Genomic DNA, 20,586 nt, shown 5'->3' with positions numbered 1-20,586 from the left:
GAGATATCCCACATCTGTACGTATTGAAAGAATACGTTCATCCTCAAGCTGCTCTATGCAGGATTTTCAAATAGTTCACTCTGCATCCCTTTTTGACTGCCCACAAAAAAACTGTCAAAGTAGCCTATTTTCATCACTCCACTGAACACATATATTTTTGAAAAATGTTCTTTTGTTTTGAATAAAGACTTTTAAATATTCATTACAATTATAACATTTATTTTCACAAACTGAACTAAATAAAACTAAAAAAAAATCTATCTCTAGTTAGCAGCAATTAAAGAACTACAGTTCCGCTAAGCCTTTGCTTTCAAACAACGCTGACCGGATGTTGACAATTAGTTGTAAGGAACTGATGGGGCTTTTAATGCTCCTACGTAACTCTCTCAGATTACAGATATTTTAAAATCTGCCTTTTCACATACCCCTTTACTATGTCAAAGATGATATGTTACTGTTTGTCTTCTGTCGTAGGCGTTTGAAAAGCTAAGCGATATCAACCTATTTTGCAAGGCAGCGGTGAAATTAAGATTATAAAGGAATTATACAGAAGTTATTGCTTTTGTCCTCAATTATTGACACGACCGCTGCTGGTATGCATTTTGTTTTCTAAACTTTACGTCTCAAAAACCTGACATCATGGACACTTCCGATATTCCCCGCATTATTTTCCGATCTATAGGGCTGATTATGCTGTGCGCTCAGTGCGTTCAGCATTTTCCGACTGTTCGGGAAGGAATCACAAGGTAAATGGCAGGAATGTGGTTTGCTGGCTGAAATATCCTGATAAAAGGAAGAAGAGGATTTCTCCCCATGAATGGACACATCGATCTGCGTTTACCGTAAATTTAACTTATGTCCCGACCCCTTTGATTGTCAAGTTTTTCAAAGCTAGCTACTGAAGCTAAAAGTTATGTTTTGACAGCTCAGCTTGTCTGTAGGCTAGCTAGCTAATGGTGGCTAACTAACAACAGCTATTTAACATTAACACCAACAACACATGCTTGGGGGGGGGCACCTTTCTTGCTAATGTAACTTCACTAGTTAGGTCATGTTAGTATTATATATTATTGAAATATGGTCCTCAAAAAACAGCAGTTTTGTCGTGGGAGATGTCTTACATTCATATAAATGTATCGTTAATTTAAAATTGGAAATTCCTATAAAGTTAGCCAAGCGTTTAGGATAATTTAGTTAAGCTAAATTTTCAGGGAAGTGTCACTGGCACACAGGGAAAGCTAGAGAGGAGATGACATTTTACAAGACAGCGTTAGCTAATGCTAAAAAGAGTAACGATTCCTCAGTAGCATTGATTAAGCAAAGCCAACTTATGGCTGACTAGCCTTCATGGATATGTGCTGTTTTTTCCTGTACGTACAACGTCGGAGCTTATTTTTTATATCAGTGCTTATAATACACTTTTGCTAAAGCCAACATTTGAAATGACTGACAACATTGATTTAGCTGTCCTCTAGTTTTGGCGTGGTGTTTAAAAGACCTGCCAGTCACTTTGGGATTGATAGCAGTGGTCCCAGTCCTGTTTTGAATATTTCTGATTGGACTTTCTTCTGTTCCCATTTGAATCACAGGTTGTCCCTACACGAAGTGGTGCTAAAAACCTGTACAGCAGGGAGTTGTCAGAACCCAGACCTCGAGGTGCCTGGTGTCCTGCAGGCCAGCCCTGCCACTCTTGGTTTGTGTGTACCTTGCATCAGGCATGGTGTAACTGTGTGGGAGAACGGAGCCTGCAGGACACTAGTCACTCAGGCCCGGAAGGAGTACTCAGGCTAGAGCTTTTTGATGATTTGGGGTGTTAACATGCATTTTGACTTCCCAGTTTGACCTGATAATCCTGCTTTCATGTTAATTTGCTACGTGCATTTTTTTTTTCATGAGGATTGGTCTTTATTAGAAATAGATATATTTCCATCATGCGCAAACAGCAGTACCCGGCAACCTTTGGATGACAGGGGGGCTGTGGCAATTGTAGATAAGTAGTGTCACCATGAATCACATTAATACCAGGAGTGTAAGTAAGAAAGTATTACACCTTTTGCAGCACATCATAAATGGTGTCATTAAGCTTCAAAAGCTACACCTCTCATCAATCAGCTTTACCTTCACAGTCAATGAGCTTTTGTCCTCTGAAAGTTTTCCCTTAATGTAAATGCTCAAAGTAGGCATGGATCTATTAATTTATATTCTTTTTTCATGTGGATTTAATTTGTATTTTGGAAAGCTCCCATATACATTCAGCTAGAAGTCTAGTTGACACACATTTCTCCCTTTTTATTTATTTTTTTTTGTAAAAGTATAAGCATTTAGAATTTTCTTGTTTACATGTACTCTGTGCTTTCTCAGACCTGCTGTTGCTGTTCTCATTGTTGTAATTGTTTGTCTCTGCCTAACCTACAGGTCATGCATGCAGCCGGCCCTCTAGCCTGCGCTTTGTACACCCCCAGCCCTTGAGCCTGTGTGCTTCCACTAGGTGGAGGCTCTTCCTCCCTCTAGCCTCCGTTTCTCCCCTCTGCCCCCGTCAACCCCGGAGCTCCCTATGTTAACCCTCTTGAGCATGTTTTACTATATCTGTCTGCGGCGACGCTCCAGGAGTGGGACTCGAGGTGAGGCTCTGACCAGTCGACGGGCCGTGGAGTCAGGTCAGCGAGCGGTGTTGCCGGTCAGTGTGGAGGTGGAGCAGTATGCAAAGGAGGTTCTGGACTTCAGTTCCCACTATGGCAGTGAGAATAGCATGTCCTACACCATGTGGAACCTGGCTGGGGTACCCAACGTGTACCCCAGCTCAGGGGACTTCACCCAGACGGCTGTATTCAGAGCTTATGGGACTTGGTGGGAACAGTGTGCCAGTGCTCCGCCACCTTTCCGCCGCACCCCTAAAGGCTTCTACAGCCAGGATTATATTGAGCTGGGCTTTGAGGAGCCTGTCTATCCTACAGCAGTAGAGGTGCTTGAGACTTATTACCCTGGAGCTATTGTCCAGATCCTGGCCTGCTCTCACAACCCCTTCTCCCAGAACCCACCTACTGATGTCAGGTAACAACAGCCATCTGTTCTGGAAAACCATCATCAATCATTCTAAGTGCTCCACTAAGATATTAAGGGGTAATTAACACTACTAAGAAAGCCATTCCGTACCTGCAATTATGTCAGGCCTCTAGTTTTTGAAAGGAACATTGGCGGCCTTACAGTCATAATCTCATTCATCTCATATCACATTACTTGGTGTTTATTACATATGTTACGCCTCATAAATTGAGGCCTGGCATTTGTATTCTTTATCATATTGGATTTTCTTTATTATTTTCGTGTGTTTGTAAAACATTTTTGTTATATTGTTATGGAAAATGCTCTACAAATAATGTTCATTACTACTTATGGAACTTGTTTAAAATCTCCACAGCGTCCTAGCAGAGTGGCTCTTATGCTTCTGCTTTCCACCAATGAAACCAAAAAGTGCAAATGTAATCTTTAAAATTCTGTAACTTCAGTCTGAGAAAACATGCGTTTTTAAAACTACTGGTAGAACTTTTATTTGTAAGTATAATCAACTAGTTAAGATAGCGTTTTAGAAGGTACTCTGGGTGAAATTGGTTGGTAGAAACCTTTTGATGTAGCACAAATTAACCTCAATAAACCACTACTTTTCCTGTTACAACTCCTGGTTAAGGGAAAATTAATGGTTCAAATATAGGGCAGAGTGGGCAATTGTCATTCAGTAATAGGTGAGAGAGCATGCTGTTTGTTACCATCATATTAACCTAATGTTCCAGTGATACAAAAGTGTTGATAGGTTCACTTGAGTGAAGAAAACGGATATTTGTTCAGTAAAATTGACCAATTTGAAATTAGCTTGTGATGACCATGTGTTGTGCTGTGGGTAAGATCCAAGGAATGTGTACAGACAGATGGTACTTGGGTAAAACCAGCCTAATCATGTTACTACCAAATGACAACCTGGTCATTAACCAAATCTAAATGTATCACAATCTTTAATTAGTGAGTATTTGCCCCATTTTCTCTCCCACACAAGACAGTGGGAGCAATAATTGATCAATATATTTTCAGCCAGATTTTTGTGGGTACGGTGGTTTTTCCAAATAAGAGAAATGGATTTACAGTGGCATGAAAAAGTTTGGGTAGCACTGGTCAAAATTTGATCAAATAAACTGATTTCCAAAGGGCATGAAGTTAAAGATTAAACATTTCTTTAATATTTTAAGCGAAATGACTTTTTTAAATTTCCATCTTTTACAGTTTTTAAAAAAAAAAAAAAAAGGAAAAGGGCTCAAAAGTTTGGGCACCCTGCATGGTCAGTATTTATTAGTCTATTGTGGATTTTGAGGTGTGTTTAGGATCATTATCCTGTTGTAGAAGCCATCCTCTTTTCATCTTCAGCTTTTTTACAGACAGTGTGTTGTTTGCTCCCAGAATTTGCTGGTATTTAATTGAATCAATTTTTCCCTCTACCACGGAAATGTTCCCAATGCCAATGGCTGCAACACAGAGCAGAGAATGATCGATCCACCCCTGTGCTTAACAGTTGGAGAGGTGTTCTTTTCATGAAATTTTGCACCCTTTTTTCTCCAAAAATACCTTTGCTCACTGTGGCCAAAAAGATCTCTTTTAACTTCATCAGTCCATAGAACTTGTTTCCAGAAAGCATCAGGCTTTTTTAGATGTTCCTTTGCAGACTTCTGACGCTGATTTTGTGGTGAGGACGCAGGAAAGGTTTTCTTCTGATGACTCTTCCATGGTGTCGCTGCACAGTAGAACAGTGCACCACAACTCCAGAGTCTGCTAAATCTTCCTGAAAGTCCTCTACAGTCTAACGGGGGTTTTGATTCGCCTTTCTAGAAATCCTACCAGCAGTTCTCTAATTTTCTTGCCATTTCTTAATTACAGGAAACTGAGGAAACGGCTACCTGAAAACGCTTTGCAATCTTCTTAATAGTCTTCTCCTGCTTTGTGGGCACCTGCTAGGCAGCTGCTTAGAGGAACCCATGGCTGCTGGTTCTTGGGACAAGATTTGAGGAGTCAGAGAATTTAAAAAGTTTGAAATTTGCATCACCTGGCAGTTCCTAATGATGATAGTGAACAAGCCATAGTCCTAACAATCTAACTTAGGTTTGAGACCTTGGCAACAGTTATCTGAGAGCTGTTTTGGTGCCCAAACTTTGTATGGTGCTCATTTTAATAAATAATACACTAATCTTGCTTAAAATGAATGTTTTTTCATCTTTAATTTTATGCCTTTTTGAAATCAGTTAATCTATTACTCGCTTAACTATTCACAGTAACAGACATTTATTGTGGGGTTTCATGCTTGCAAGTCAAGAGCTAGTCCCTATAATGTAGCTCTTTGCCTCTTTAATAGTACCAAAAGAGGTCTGATTTATAACCAGTGTCAAAATGAATACCATGTGGCCATTACCGTTTGTAAAATTACATTAAATAAAAATCTGAAAAATAAAAAAATGTTTGAATCATACTGTTAATCTGTCTTCGTGTAAATCACATACTGTATGTTTTCTGTAAACCAGCAATACAGACAGCAGCAGGAGAGAGCTAGCCCATCTCTGCCAATCCCTCGTCCTTCATAAATCATTGCTGGGTTTTTCAAACCAGTAATCTGTGAAGTTGTGAATGAGGCACAGCGTTATCAAACACTAAGTCATTGTGTAACGGTTTGAGTACACGAAGCATTCCAAGCAAGTTTTTGAAACACTGAGCCAGCAGCTGAATATGAATAGTATAAGACGAAAGTCAGGGTATGTTGTCCTGATGGATTATGAATGTGGTGAGGTATTATGAACCATATAAAGCATTTTAGTGCCAATGTTGAATTATAAAAATGACTGTAGGTCTGAATGTTGCTGTGAGCTGTACTACAGGTAGACTCGTGCCCACAAATCAACAGTGTTAGGGGCCTATTTCCAGGGGAAAAAAATCAGTGATCAAAGGTGCCCACTTGATTACTTCATGACGAACCGGCTTTCACTCATCCTTCACCCCCTCTAAGATTTAAGCCAACTATCTACATAGACCCTAGTTGGCCATCTCAAAGACTGGTGTTGTAGCTTTACAGTACAACTGTTGTGTATACTTTCTCTTGTCCAGGTGGGAGGTGCTGTGGTCAGGGGAGCCCACCAAGATGCTGACCCCCCAGGCGCGCCAGTTTTCCCCTAACATCAAGCATATCAGCTTCCCTACCAACCTGCTGCGTGTGGAGGTCAACAGCTCTTTGCTGGATTACTACACTGAGCTGGATGCTGTTATTCTCCGTGGAGTAAAAGAGAGGCCCATGCTGGCCCTATATAAGATGCCTGTCATCGACATTTGTGACCTGAGTGACAGTGAGGAGGAGCTGTCTGATATGGGCGGGCCTTTCCGGCAAGGAGGAGATGGCAAGCACCAGAGGACAGGAAATGGCTTCTTTGACAAGCTGCCCTATGAGGTAATAACAGACCAGACTGATGTACACCCTGAATTACTCAGAACTGGGAGAAAGAATAGACACTTCAATTTTGCTGTTCTGATTCCGTAAATCCTGATAGGTATATTAGTACAGAAAGGAATATTTTTGACCAAACGCTAATTTACTAAATAGTAAATGAAATTTCCTTTTAAGGTGTCACTCCGGTTATCATTTCACTGTTTTTTTGGCAAGTATGAAAGTCCAACCTGAGTATTAAGAGTAAGAGTGGTTGTCATCAAGCCGGTGCCAGTAAATCTCTAAGCAAATGTTTGGGTACTTTTTGAATTTAAGAATTAAAAGAGCAACATTAACCTAGTAGAAATAATGTTATGTGTCAGAACATAACAAACTAGAATAGCACTCAGGAGAGCACATACTTCCACCAAGGCCAAATATTGACGAAAATGTTGAAAAATGCCCTATCTCGTAATGTTAAGGATAGTGAATTCCTGGGTCTTCACCAAAGCTTTGTGGGTTCTTCCCCGGCCCATGCCCTATCCCTCCGCCAGGTTTGGTGCAAATCGGTCTAGTTCTTTTTGTGTAGTCCTGCTGACTATTAAACAAACAAACCATCAAACAGATAGGGGTGACAACATAACCTCCTTGGCCGAGGTAATGACAGATGTACTTGTCTTAGCCTGAAATAATGCTTACTTTCATTGTCCACTGATTTACATTTTTAGCCTATGGAAATATAGAAAAAAAAAAACTTCATATGTCTTGTTTTGACTGACAAATTGTCCAAAACCCCAAACTTATTTAATTTACAATTATATAATAGAGAAAAGCAGCAAAACCTTACATTTGAGAAACTGTACCCAGAGAATATCTGGCATTTTTGTTTAATTAAATAACTGAACCAATTAATTGATTATCAAAACTGTTGCTGATTAATTTTCTGTTGACTGACCACTTAACAGCCTTACACTGAAGTTTTCTAGCAGTTTTCACTTAAATGTAAATATCCATATGTACATGCATCTCACAGAGAGTTGTACGCCTTTGACGTGTATTTTAGCATGTTGTTATTTTAGTTTGCTGTAGCACATAAACATTGCCTGACGAAGAAAATTTAACAGTATAACACACAAACGTGAACATTGTGGTTTGGACCCATTGTGACATTTGATCTCGTATGCACCCACGGAAACACTCATTTTCATGCCATACAGACGTATCACATTGTCTGAGGTGAGCTTCAAAACAACGGCAGTACTCTTGATATTCGTTCTCTTATCTCCTCTCCAAGCCGCTGCCATTAACAGCAGTCTTCACAACCGGCGTGTGTTTGTTTCAGAAACACAATATAGCTATTATCTGTCAGCAGATACACGCTTGAACACCGTGTATTGTTAATTCACAGCAACACATATTCACAGGAGCACTGTCATTCTTTCTGTTTGAGAGGCACACGAACAAAGTGCAAAACAAGCCGGCTCACCTCGCCACTGATCCTGCTATCAGTGCTTTGTGTCCCAGATAACCACTATTTAGATCTGCCTGACAGAGGGAGCACAATTAACATTCTCTACTCTACTCTGTTATTCTCTGTTCTCTACAAGGCTCTACCACTCTTTAATGCTTTGCTTTCTGCAGCGGTCTACTACAGTTACACCTTTTGTCCTTCTCCTTTCTTTTTGTTGCCTTTCTCCTCCTTTCCCCATATCTTAACCTTTCCTTTCTCCTCAACTCTCCTAACCCCTCTTCCCATCCTCCGTCCACAGCTCATCCAGCTGATACTGAGCCACCTGACCCTGCCAGACCTCTGCCGTCTGGCCCAGAGCTGTAAGCTGCTGCACCAGCACTGCTGCGACCCACTGCAGTACACCCAGCTGAGTCTGCAGCCCTACTGGGCCCGGCTGAGTGACGCTTCTCTGGGACACCTGCAGGGCCGCTGCACCCTCCTCCAGAGGCTCAACCTGTCCTGGACTGGCAACCGTGGAGCTCTCACCCTGACCGGCTTCAGCAGGTCAGACTGTCAGCAGCCTACAAGTGCTAGAAAAATAGAAAATGACCTTGGAAAACTAGCAAATACTCACAGCCATAAGCATTTGTTTTGAGACATACTGAGACAAAAGTAACAGTTTTCTGTAATTCCTCACCAAAAAAAAAAGAAACCCTGACAAAGGGCGTTAGCCTTATTATCTGAAATAGGTACGGAAGGACTAGGACATTGCTAAAGTGGGATTCATTTATTTTCTGTGTGTTTTCTCTCCTTCCACTCATTGTTCTCCATCTCCCTCCCCAGTTTCATGAAGGCTTGTGGTCTCAGCTTAGTCTGTCTAGAGCTGTCGTGCTGCCATTTCCTGAACGAGGCCTGTCTGGAGGTCATCTCGCAGACTTGTCCAGAGCTGCAAGAGCTCAACCTGTCCTCCTGCGACCGTCTCCACCCGCAGGCCTTCACTCACATCTCTAAACTAATCCGTCTACGCAGGCTGGTGCTCTACCGGACCAAGATAGAGGTAGGCCTGGTCAACAGTGTATCCTGGAAACCACAATCAAGATGACGTTTTCAACTGCGGACTTATATCTGTCCTGTTGAAATACAGCAGGTCAACCAATACCTCTGTATCTTAAATGGTTGCCCTAGCTGTTTGTAATATGGGGATATACAGGCTGCTTAGTTCCCTTATAGAGGAAACCCACATGCATCAATTTTTTGCTAATATTAATTAATATTGAGGATAAGAAGTTATGGTAGCGTGTCTGAGGCGGAAGAAGTCATGCAAATCAGCAGATATCATGGAAGTTTACAAAAGATGCACTTGACATTAATATAGCAGAATAGGTTTTTGAGCTTGTTTCAGCAATGATGAAATAACAGGTTTTTTTAGAAGTTTTACTTGAAACATTAGGTGTTGAGGACAATTGTAATAGTTACTATGGTTAAACTAGAGGTCTCAAAATGTTTTATGGGTGTCATAAAACATGATTCTGTAAATCTGCCCAGTGATACATAACTGCACAGCTGTGTTTAAATGGTTGTTCTTCGTCTTATTATAACTGGCTTTAAAAAATATATACTTTAATAGATATTTCTTAATCGAAAAAAAAGAAAAACTTTACAGTTTTTTGCACAGCAGAAGGCATCTATCACGGGTCACTTTACCTATTGATTGATTTATTGATTGATTGATCTTTATGTTGGTCTTAAAGATCCCCTCCAGACATTTAAGAATACTTTGCTGATAGGATATCCTGTATCTGGACACAGGATATCTCTTATTTCAGTCAGTTCTCAGGATTTGCACTGGAGGCTTAGTGTTTCCAAATCACACTGATGTTAGCTGTATATTGGACTATGAGCTAGTTGTGACATTACAAAGTCATGCTCGTACATACAAAAACATTAAACTAATGACATTAAACAGCAGACGGATGTGAAAACTTCCTTCTAGTGTCAAACTCTACACATACATCATTATGCACAGGGAACCTCAAAAATGTGAAGTGAAGTAACAGTAAGCAAAACATAATTTTGAGTGGAGGGGGAACTGTTGTTCAAATAAATAGTAATAAAAAGTGAAAACAAAATTTTACCCAATTGCTTACACAGCCACAAAATGGTCAGTATCAAAAAGAGATAATAGCATTTAACAAATGGCATATTAAGAGGAACATCTAGTTTTTTAGGCATAAACTGAACCATTTCCTGGCCAGTCCTCATTCCTATCATTACTCTTGTTCTGTTCCAGTTCCCATTGCTTTTGTTCTTGCTTGCAGTCTTTCTGCAAAGCAGTTTCCTCTAGTGATGGTGGAGGAGTTGGTTGTATCTTTATCTTTAAATTTCTTAACATAACACAGCTTTTTCTATAAAAAAAAATTCACTATGTCTGGTCTCTGAAAAGAAGACTAGAAGAAGCCTTAGACCACTTAAGGCTTAAGCAGAGTGATTTCCCACCTTTTGGGTTTGTGGCTCTTACTGACTGTAAAGGGTCACATGGTAAGTCATGCTTACTTGTGACCCCTCGTTGGAGGTTGCATAAATCTATAAGCACCCAAAAGCATTATCTTCCATTCTTAGATTGTGTCATCTTGATAGTTTCCTACGAGGTAAAGACTTCACAAAGCTTTAACATGATGAAAGTGACTGGCTGCAGTTTGTTCAGTACATACTGAATAGTTTCCTTAAAGGGGACCTATTATGCTCAGTTCCAGATCCATATCTTTATTCTGAGACTCCACTAGAGTATCTTAGCATGTTTCAGAGTTTTAAAAAAAGTCCTTATTTATCTGAAACTGCCTGTTATGCAGCCCCTCAGTTGAGCCTCTTACTGAATTATTTACTCAATATTAGCTCCTTAAAAGCCCACTTTCTTCTCATTGGCCGAACATCCAAGGGGCAGTGCACCCAGAGCTTGTGAGCACCGCTTCATCCTCTTACCGGTGAGGAGGTTCTGATAGCAAACTGTTAAAATAAGTAACTAGTAACTAAAACTAAGCAACAGAACATAAATGATTGGAAATGGCAACTTCTAAAAATTCATCAGTACAGCACAACTTTTTCTCCCTCTCGAGGTGGGCGAAGACCCACCCTACTTGCCTCTGATTGGCCTGATTGGTTAGGTTTAGGCATGAGGAGTGGTGAGGTAGTTAGCGTTAGAAGAAAACGCCAGGGTCAGAGCCAATTACAGGCAAGTTAAGGGCAGGTCTTTGGCTACCTTGGGTGGGGAAAAACCGATGCATCAATACACGTTTGAACCCCGAATCCTATCTGGAATATGAAAGTGGACAACACGAACATCTTTAGCAACAAAGATTACAGCAGGACGTCTCTGTTCAGTAAATATTTTGCCCATTACCTGCTTATTGTGTGACATTAGGTGGATTATTGTTCAATCACAATCCGTATATAAAAATCTTTTCTATATAGGCCCCTGTTAATAGTTGTAAGTGTGGGAATTGTAGAAAGTAGAAATTATCTATTGTCAGAAAATACAAAAGCTAACGTTGCTAGTAAAGTGTCATTCTGCTGTCGCCAGACGACGGTATAGTAAACCTGCACCGTCGGTTATGTGTTTGCTGGAGTACATTTAATATCTGTAATACTGCTTAGGTAGACTATTTTGGGAGAGCGAGCTATGGAGCAGATGACAGTATGAAGAAGCTGACATCAGCTTGTTGTGGAGGTAGAGAGAGCCATTGGAAACCCAGCGTTCATAGCAGTCTGACAACTGAGCTTTTGTGTCTTTACATATGTTTACCTCATTATTTGAAACTTTGGCCAAATTTAATATTCACATCCCGCATTGTAACATTATATATATATATATATATATATATATATATATATATATATATATATATATATATATATATATATGTGTATATATATATATATATATATATATGACAGATTATAAGGAAAAGCATAAACGGTCCCCTTTAATAAAAAATACATGTTTAATCAAGCTTTAACTTCACTTTAATAAAACATTCAAAAGCCCTGTCATGATGTAGGACTGCTTGTGGATCTCCACAAGCAGCTTATTTGATTGAACATGTTTTGGGAGTGATTCAGCTAATTCTCTGTTGTTGTTTTTAAGATGAACTGAGTCAACTCTGAGCTAAGGGGGGCATAATGACACGTACTGCATGTGTTCAGGTTCAGGCCTGTCTGGCGTGTAAAACCACTGTCTTGTGTTTTGGTCTCAGCGTTTCTCCAGTGTTTGTCATGTTTCAGAGTGGCCCTGCGGGCAGGAAGCAGTGTAGAGTTTCTGCAGTGGAGCCAGGCAACATGCTGCAAGTTGTTTATACCCAGGCAGACAGAGCGAGCTGTGTGTCTGTTTGAAGCCCTGACATCTCAACTGTCATTACCCTGTCACTGTTCTAATTAAATGGCTAGCTTGCCAGTGAGAGGTGTTTATAAAGATGCCAGCAACAGACTCGAGTACACACACCAAACACACACACACACACACACACACACACACACAAGAGGCTTTCACTTTCATGTCTGACACTTTCTCTTGCCACTGAGATTCATTTGTTGGCAGTTGCAGTGTTGAATTCCCATATCTCCATCCTAGCTGCAGTGCCACTGGAGAGGTCTCTGTCCTCGCTATGCTGTCTCTGAGAGGAGATGTAAAAAAAAAAAAAAAATCTGTTTTGCAATATCAAATTCCCTTAAATACAGTAAGTGTTACCTGAGTGTGCCAGACAGCAGACAGGAAATCACTTAGGAGGAACTTTGGACGACATGACTGCACTTGTTACTGTGTTATTGAAATCTATATTGTCATTTTAATGTATACCTTTTTAGATAAGATGTCAGATAATATGTCAGAGCTTTAGTTTGTTTTTGAGCATGTTGCTCCAATACAGCAGTTATTTAAGAGAAGTTTCCTTTTTCTAGCTGTTTTGTCCTTCATTTGTACCTGCTTTTTTTGGGATGGCCTGATTACTAGCCTGCAGTCTCTTGAATATAACCACATTACAATTGGAATGAATGTCATTTTTCAGAAGTATAATTTAGTAACTCGGTGTCTTTCTTTCTCCTTGCTTCTCCAGCAAACAGCTATTCTGAGCATCCTGACTTTCTGCATTGAGCTGAGACACCTCAACCTAGGGAGCTGTGTGTGGGTGAGAATGTACACACACACAACCACACACACACACACGCACGCACACACAGAGGAAGACTTCAGAGCGTTGTCACATTGGATGTGTCACTTCACAGAAATAAGGAAGCTGTTAGGTTCTTTAGTTTCATAATAAACAAATTAGCTACTTGCTACCAAGAGCTTTTACATAATCTTAAAGGAATAGTTCAGTATTTTGGGAAATAAGCGTATTTGCTTTCTGGCGGATAGGACTGTCATCTGTCAAGGCTATAGGCAGCATCCACTTAGCATAAAGACTGGAAACGGGGAAACAGCTACCTGTACTTCTGATTTTTATACTGTAAAATCCGCCTAGCAGCACCTCTAATACTCATTAGTTTACTTTGTACAAAAACCAATGTGCAAAACCACAAATCGGATTTTTTCAGTGCTAAATTTTTTTGTTGGCTCGGAGCACGTAACCCGCGTAAAACAGGAAATTGATCTTCCAGTTTTTTTTTACTTCAGTTTTTGTAAAGACAAATGAGATGAACTTTCGAGGTGCTGGTAGATAGACTGTGTTACTGTTGCCGAGTCAGGCTAGGTGTTTCCAGTCTTTATAAGTTAAGTTAAGCTAATCGGCTGTAGACAGACAGATTTAAAAGACAGATATGAGAGTGGTATCGGTCTTCTCATATAACAGAAAGCGAATGCGCGTATTTTCCTTTAACAATGTTCTGCTAAGTGAGCATGTCCACCATGATACATAGTACACAGTATGTAGCATTTAAGGGTTAGGGTTAGACAAGTATGTTGAAATACTGCATTTTTTAAGATCATGGATTTATTAGATTAATGAAGGAGACATCTTTGTAAATGGTTAATGTTTCATGGTGATAATGTTCGGACAGATCCAGTGCTTCTTTATGTGTTTTTTCTAAAAGGTATTTCATAAAGAAAATTCACCTTGAGCACATTGTTTACTGACTGTCTGATTTGCTCACTCACCCAGTCTTTAACTGACAAAATGACTCAGTAACGCAACCACACACTGTGTCATTAGCTGAGTTTCCATCCAGCTGATTGATATTTAATCCAAATTAGGATGTAGCAAAGTAGAAAATGTAAGAGGAGATCCAAAATTTCAGGACAGTTCCTCTGGTACTTTTTCTCAAACCTGCAGTGCGGAACTTTTGTCCCCCCCTTCTGGCAGTGAGAGTAATTACACAAACACTGTCAAACACAGAAACATTTCTGCAGTTCCAAGACAGTAATTCATTATTTAATGTATCATTGTTAAATTTATTTGCTACATAGCCTACTCCAAATGTTTTACAAATGCCAACCTGTCAAAAGCAGTAAGGCAACATCTGTGTCTGCCCTCAGTTCCTTCTATTATTTGGGCACTCTCCAACAAGGAAAAGCCAAACCAACGGTAATCCGTGTTTGTCCTCGCCACTGATCGCTTTCTTTTTAAAATTGTAATCCGTCCTCTGAGCACCGAGTTTCTTTTTTTATCTGAAGCTTCAGAAAACTTTTCTTGGACGCCTCCTAGGTTTTTCCGCCATAGGCTCCACCAAACTCCTAGTTGCTGTAGCCTACTCCGCCTCCGTCAGTACAGTTGATCCGCTCTGCAGCTCTGGCAAAACTGGCTGGTTGATATAAAATGCATCGCTACCGGTGCACAGTGTAGGAATGTTGCCACAGACACCAGATTAAAAATTCCAGTATACTGAGAAATACAGAGAGATTTATCTGGCGATGATTTGAGCATTAAATGCTTAATTTGAGCATTGTGTGAACTCGTTTGACAAGGGCTTGAATGTAACAGACCATCATATATATGTAAAAGTCCCGCACTCCGGCTTTAAGACATAACGTGTCATCATTAGTAATGGAGTGGAAATACATGACACCAACTCTTTCAGCCAGAGTTTTATTATCAGTCCACTGCTAACTCCAAGAATGTTCTAGATGCTGTCATTTCTGTTGGGTAAGGTGCCTGCGCTAGCTGTCTGGCTGTTAATTTGGATTTCTTTGCTTTCATCTTTGGATGAAAGGATGAAATATGGCCAACATTACCTGACACCAGAACAATAACAGTCTCATAAACACAAATTAGTTCTTGAAAGACTATTTCTTTTTTTCTTTTCTTTTTTTAATGATGATATTCTCTCTTAAGGAAGTGAGGTTATGTGCCTCAAACCAGCCAGTTCACCTAATCAGCTATTTATTATCAACTACATTTCAAAAGTTTGTTCAAAATACGCCCGACAAAAGAGACACGGGAAAATTACTATTGACTGACCCACTCCTGACTTACTTCCTTCTCACCGCATCATTTTCTCAGTCCTCAGCCATGGCGTCCTCAAGGCGAATTACTGAAAGCTGTGACTGTATGAAACACACAGAGGGACAGTGTTTTATGGTATCTTTAGTAGCTGCAGCCAACCTCACAGAATCTCCTCTGCCTCTTGATAGTGTTTTTTACACTGACATAGTAATCATTCATAAATCATATCTTCTGAATAGGCTGCAACATTTCAGGGAGTTGCATCTTCTGATTGTCAATTTTCAAACTGGTGTTGACCCTCCAAAGATTCTCCATAAAGCTTCAAACAGGCCGTTGCCCTGCAAATAAAGCGCACGCCAGAGAGACACACACTGCACACACTGGAGAGAATGTAAATCGGTGTTATCCGCTGCCTGTCTCTCCTCCAGATTGAGGACTATGACGTTGTGGCCAGTATGCTGGCTGCTCGCTGTCGCTCACTCTGCTCACTGGACTTGTGGCGTTGCAGAAACCTGACAGATCGAGGCCTAACCGAGCTCGTCTCCGGCTGTAGGTGGGTAGTGCCATTGTGTTCTGTTTATCTTCTACTTATCTTGACTGAGGAGAATAAACAGGATTGAATGCATTTTTCATCAGCATTTCACTCTTTTGCTTTGTCTGTGCTGGAACAGCAGTGTCCTTCTTCCAGCCGATGAGATGTCACACTACAAAATATAAATATATTGTAGAGACCAATAAAGGCTACCAATATTCTCAGTGATCACTTTGTGTATAGATCATTACATTAGAGGCATGACCAGTTTTTTTAGCACTTTAATGCAATTAACACCATTATGATGATTAACAACTCAAATGTTGCAGACCAGAGAGCCAAAGCAGATCATATCTGATTCCACTGCATGTGTTAATTTGTGGACTGAGTCACCCCAGTTTCCCGGTTTGGTCTGTGGTTGTTCAGGATGCTGGAGGAGTTGGACCTGGGCTGGTGTCCCACACTGCAGAGCAGCACTGGATGTTTCCAGTACCTTGCCCGCAGTCTGCCACGCCTGCGCAAACTCTTCCTCACCGCCAACCGCACCGTCTGCGACTCAGACATAGAGGAGCTGGCTGCCAGCTGCCCCTCACTGCAGCATCTTGACATACTGGGTAAGCCCTTATCTCACACATATGTGGATATCCCTTCACAAACATTTAGCTGTGCATTTCTTGTGTGGGACGTGGTCCGATGTCATATTAAACTGCAAGAGAGCTACAGCAGCTAGCCTCGGAGGACAAAATCAAAGACACATTAACATATGTATAATGGCAATATGCCAGCACTGTTGCCTTGGTCTTTACACCTAGCCATCATCACATCACAAATGCACTTCGTATGTTGATTTTCCTGGAAAATAATAATTATTATTTCCTTGCATTACATTTTTCTAAGTAAATTTGAAGTTTTTTTTTTTTAAGGATTAATGTGCGTCTCTCTTTTTCATTATACCTGTTTTTGTCTTAAAATGTCATGTGAGACTTTTCCCACATTCAGTTATAGCCCTGTGTATATACGGTACAATGTGAAAGGTACATGTCAGTATGACCATTACTTGTTCCTATCACTCACTGATTAGTTAGCCATGAAAAATGGGAGTTGTGGATGTTTCAGTGATAAACACACACATATATTGTGAATGACTGCATTTTTTGTGATTCAGCCGGTCGTTAATGAATCATCACTTTACATCGGATGTGTGTTTGGCAAGCTCAGTCCCAAATTTGCATTTGAGAATTTTCAGAAACTCCCAAGTTAACTGCAAACACTAACCCAAGTAATCTGCTTCCCATTGATATGAAAAAAATATTTCTCAGTAAGCAAAGTTGCAGCCGCTCACCACAGCAGTAACTAACACTGTACTTCCAGTTGTGTAAGTTGATGACTTTGGCAGCACAGTAGCATGACGAGTGTTGTAGAGGCTGACTGCAGTCTGCTGATGTTATGAGTTCTTTGGCTATTACAGGCGTGTTACAGTAGTTAGCTGAATCTGTATGCAGGAGAGTAAATCACAAGTAGCACATAAGAAACATGAAGCATGTTATTTTGGTCTGGACTATGTCTGTAATATGTATCAGTTGTAAATATTATTGGTAATATTGGACATATTGCAGAAGAATTTCTATTTCATTTATTCACAAATTTACATTCTATTTTGGCAGATTTACTTGCATTTTCCCCTGGTATTTCTCTGCTTACGGGATACTTTTTATAAAGTATCTACTTGTCCCTGTTGTGACACTTCTAACGGGCAGGTACGCGGTTGGTGAGTGCTGCGTCGCTGAAGAAACTCCTCCAGTCGTGTCCTCGACTTCTCCTCCTGGACATCTCCTTCTGCTCCCAGATAGACATGCGGGTCGTCCAAGAGCTCTGTGGCCTCTTCCCCAATGTTGCCATCAAGAAGAGTTTCACTCAATGACCCCAGCACCGTTTCATTTCCCACTGTCCAGAGGAAGTAAGAGCGGGGAGGTGCTCACCAGCAAACACTGCCCCGGAGTGAATAAGAGGTCAGACGCTGGAGGAGATTGCAGACCTGCCTCGATCTGTATGACAGACAAGACCTTTTGGTCGTCAGTAAATAAAGCAGTTGGACTGGGTGAGGCGGTTCTACAGACTCCTAGTTAAGGATTATAGAACACAAGACTTTTTTGTTGTTATTTTTTGGACGCTTGAAATCAGGGTTGTTGCAGTAGAACTGCTTCATCTTCCCAGAATATCAATCACCACTTATGTATTGCAAGAAGCACAGGCTATAAAATATGTCTTGCTACTGGAGGACACACAAACAAACCAATATTTGTGAGAAATCCTCCCTGGAACATCTTGTGAAGACAATGAAAAGGGACAAAAAAAAGTATAAAACATACCCTTATCGAAAACTGTGAGAAAAACTAGCATTTGGTAGTCCTATACTCATGATAGCTGGTAACAGATTTAAAGATCAGGGCCTTGGTCAGTGCCTTGTCAGAATGTGCAGCCAACATGGACTATTTTAATGCATGATGGTCATTCTGACGGCATCTGTCAACATCAACATAAAAAATGCTGTTGTGTTCAGAGGTTTTGGGAGCGTTAAAGGTGAAACAAAGGGGTGAACGCAGCCTTAATTCACACACTGCACTGTGTGGATTGTGCCAACTTAAACCTTAATGCAAGTATCACAAGTTATTTGTTGCTGCAAACTGACTTCAGAATCATACACAAAGATGTCATGTGTAAGTGAAACAAAAACAACTCACCATCAACTGTCCTTGCACCTGAGATTCACTAACAACATGTTTGTATAAAAGAAAAAAAACACGTGAGAACTTGTGAAAAACCAAACTGGAACAAAGTTAATGTTAATTTACACGTTCTGTAAATGCAGAAGTAGAAAAAACACCCGAGGCATCAAATCAACAGCAGACAGAACGACTCATTTGAAATAAGAGCAGTGAGAAGTAACAGTTCAAGAGTCTAAAACCCAAAGATGTACAATATACAGCAGCAGAAAACAGAGAACAGCAGCTAATCCTCACTTGGAAGAAGGTGAAACCAGTGACTGTTTGACATTTAGCTTTGCTTTTAAAAATAATGACTGAAACAATTAGTACATTATCTAAAGTTTTATTCTCAATTGACCTTTTAATGAGTTGCCTAATAACTTCAGGTCTAATCTGTCGACCTGACAGCTCTGATGCCAGAAATCCATTTAAAATTTTCCAATAGCATTATATGGAATAGTTTTCCACCATACTTTACTCTACAGATGGATATAACAATGATATATAAATTAGAAAAGAGCTCTAATTGAGATTGTGGCATGGTGGTTGCCTTCTTAATCAAATACACAAGGCTTATGTTAAACCGAACTTTTCATTTAATTTCCTAATTTCTGTTTAAATCTGCCGTTTAATTGAAATAGCATTTTTTGTTCAGTTACGTTTTTGGTTATGTGAGGTTCTTCTAAACACTTTATCTGACCCAAGTAAAGCAAAACTTCGGGTCAGGTTTTGAAGTCAGCTTTGCCAACGTTAATGGTATTAAACTGATAATCGTGCATGCTCAGGTCATACAGGTCATTCCTTTTGTCATTAGTAATTGTTTTGGCCATTATTTTTTAAGGGATTGGGAAGGGGGTGGTAGGCTTTAGGTCGCAGACACACAGTTTTGTCTCCAGAGCTAAATGAATAAGTTTGAATGTCGCTGGTCCCACAGTGCTTTCATGATGTGGCATGTTTTTCCTGTTGTTATTTACATAAAGCTGTTTGTCACTGCTGTTAAACTACAGCCACCTACTTATGTTCTTACCTACCAAAATGGAGTTCTACCGATGGCAAGGAGTACTGCGACTTAAGATGAGGATAGTATGTTAAAATAACACCGTGTAAATACTCTGCGTGATCTCAGTGTTTGTCCTGAAACTCAGGGGTTATATATTTCAACTGGTTTTAATTTTTTTTTTTAAACATATATTTTACTCCAGAAACCAGCACAACAGACATCTTTCTAGACAGTAACTGAGTCTGCTTCAAGGTTACCTGCCATAAGTGTTGCTCTTAAACAACAAATACACATGACAGAAATGATTAGCTAGCACTGAAGTAACTTAGAAAAAGGAAAAAATTATAGCTTATTGGGTGTTGAATGTTGAAGTAATTGTATGATTGTGAAAAATATATTCCTGTTATTAATTATTTAATTTTTGTAATATATAAAGCCACATTTGCAATGTGTAAGCATAAGTGCTTGAAAAGCATTTCTTTTTTTTTTTAAAAACTTGAAGTTTTCTTTTGAGCACATGCTATTAGTCAATATTTGTGCCTTATACTCCTGTTTGAATGTGGTGTGATGTCCATGTGGTATAGACTGTAGTGAAGTGCTTTGCTTTTATGCCCTTCAACCAAAGTAATACACAGAAACCTGGTCATTAGTCCCACTATTATATTTGACCAGTTTATATGCCATATATTGTATATCAGCCATGTTAATTAATATGCAAAATTATATTTATTTATACTTCCCTGTGTGACAAAAACTTTATTTAAATTCATTATCTTTATACGCATAAACAGTAATATACATTTCAGGAAACACTGTGTTTTGTTTTCCTACCCAAAGTCATCTCATTGCATTCAGTAGGTCTAGCGTAGCTTAACACAGAGAAGGGAAGGAAGTCTTTAGCCTAGATCCCGCAAAGAACGGAAGTACGTCCTAAGTTTAGTTTAGTACAAAGAATGCTACG

General features: G+C 39.9%; 1 protein-coding gene across 4 annotated transcripts; it reads left to right on the top strand.

Annotated features, from left to right (window-relative positions):
• Window positions 1-373: 373 nt before the first annotated feature.
• Window positions 374-20,364, top strand: fbxl4 (F-box and leucine-rich repeat protein 4). 4 transcript variants are annotated; one of them, XM_040117983.1, is made up of 10 exons: window positions 741-842; window positions 1,590-2,029; window positions 2,416-3,051; window positions 6,136-6,472; window positions 8,218-8,462; window positions 8,742-8,955; window positions 13,004-13,075; window positions 15,757-15,881; window positions 16,287-16,474; window positions 17,618-20,364. In XM_040117983.1, the coding sequence occupies exons 3-10, from the start codon at window positions 2,555-2,557 to the stop codon at window positions 17,779-17,781; spliced, it is 1,842 nt and encodes a 613-aa protein (XP_039973917.1). In that variant the 5' UTR covers window positions 741-842; window positions 1,590-2,029; window positions 2,416-2,554; the 3' UTR covers window positions 17,782-20,364. The 4 variants fall into 4 exon arrangements, with proteins under 4 accessions (XP_039973915.1, XP_039973914.1, XP_039973918.1 ...); XM_040117981.1 differs by lacking the exon at window positions 1,590-2,029 and having other exon boundaries at window positions 374-746; XM_040117980.1 differs by lacking the exon at window positions 1,590-2,029 and having other exon boundaries at window positions 734-842.
• The last annotated feature ends 222 nt before the right edge of the window (window positions 20,365-20,586 follow it).

Source organism: Xiphias gladius, chromosome 22 (assembly GCF_016859285.1).
Source record: "Xiphias gladius isolate SHS-SW01 ecotype Sanya breed wild chromosome 22, ASM1685928v1, whole genome shotgun sequence".
NCBI lineage: Eukaryota > Metazoa > Chordata > Actinopteri > Istiophoriformes > Xiphiidae > Xiphias > Xiphias gladius.
This window is presented reverse-complemented; position numbering and strand designations above follow the sequence as displayed.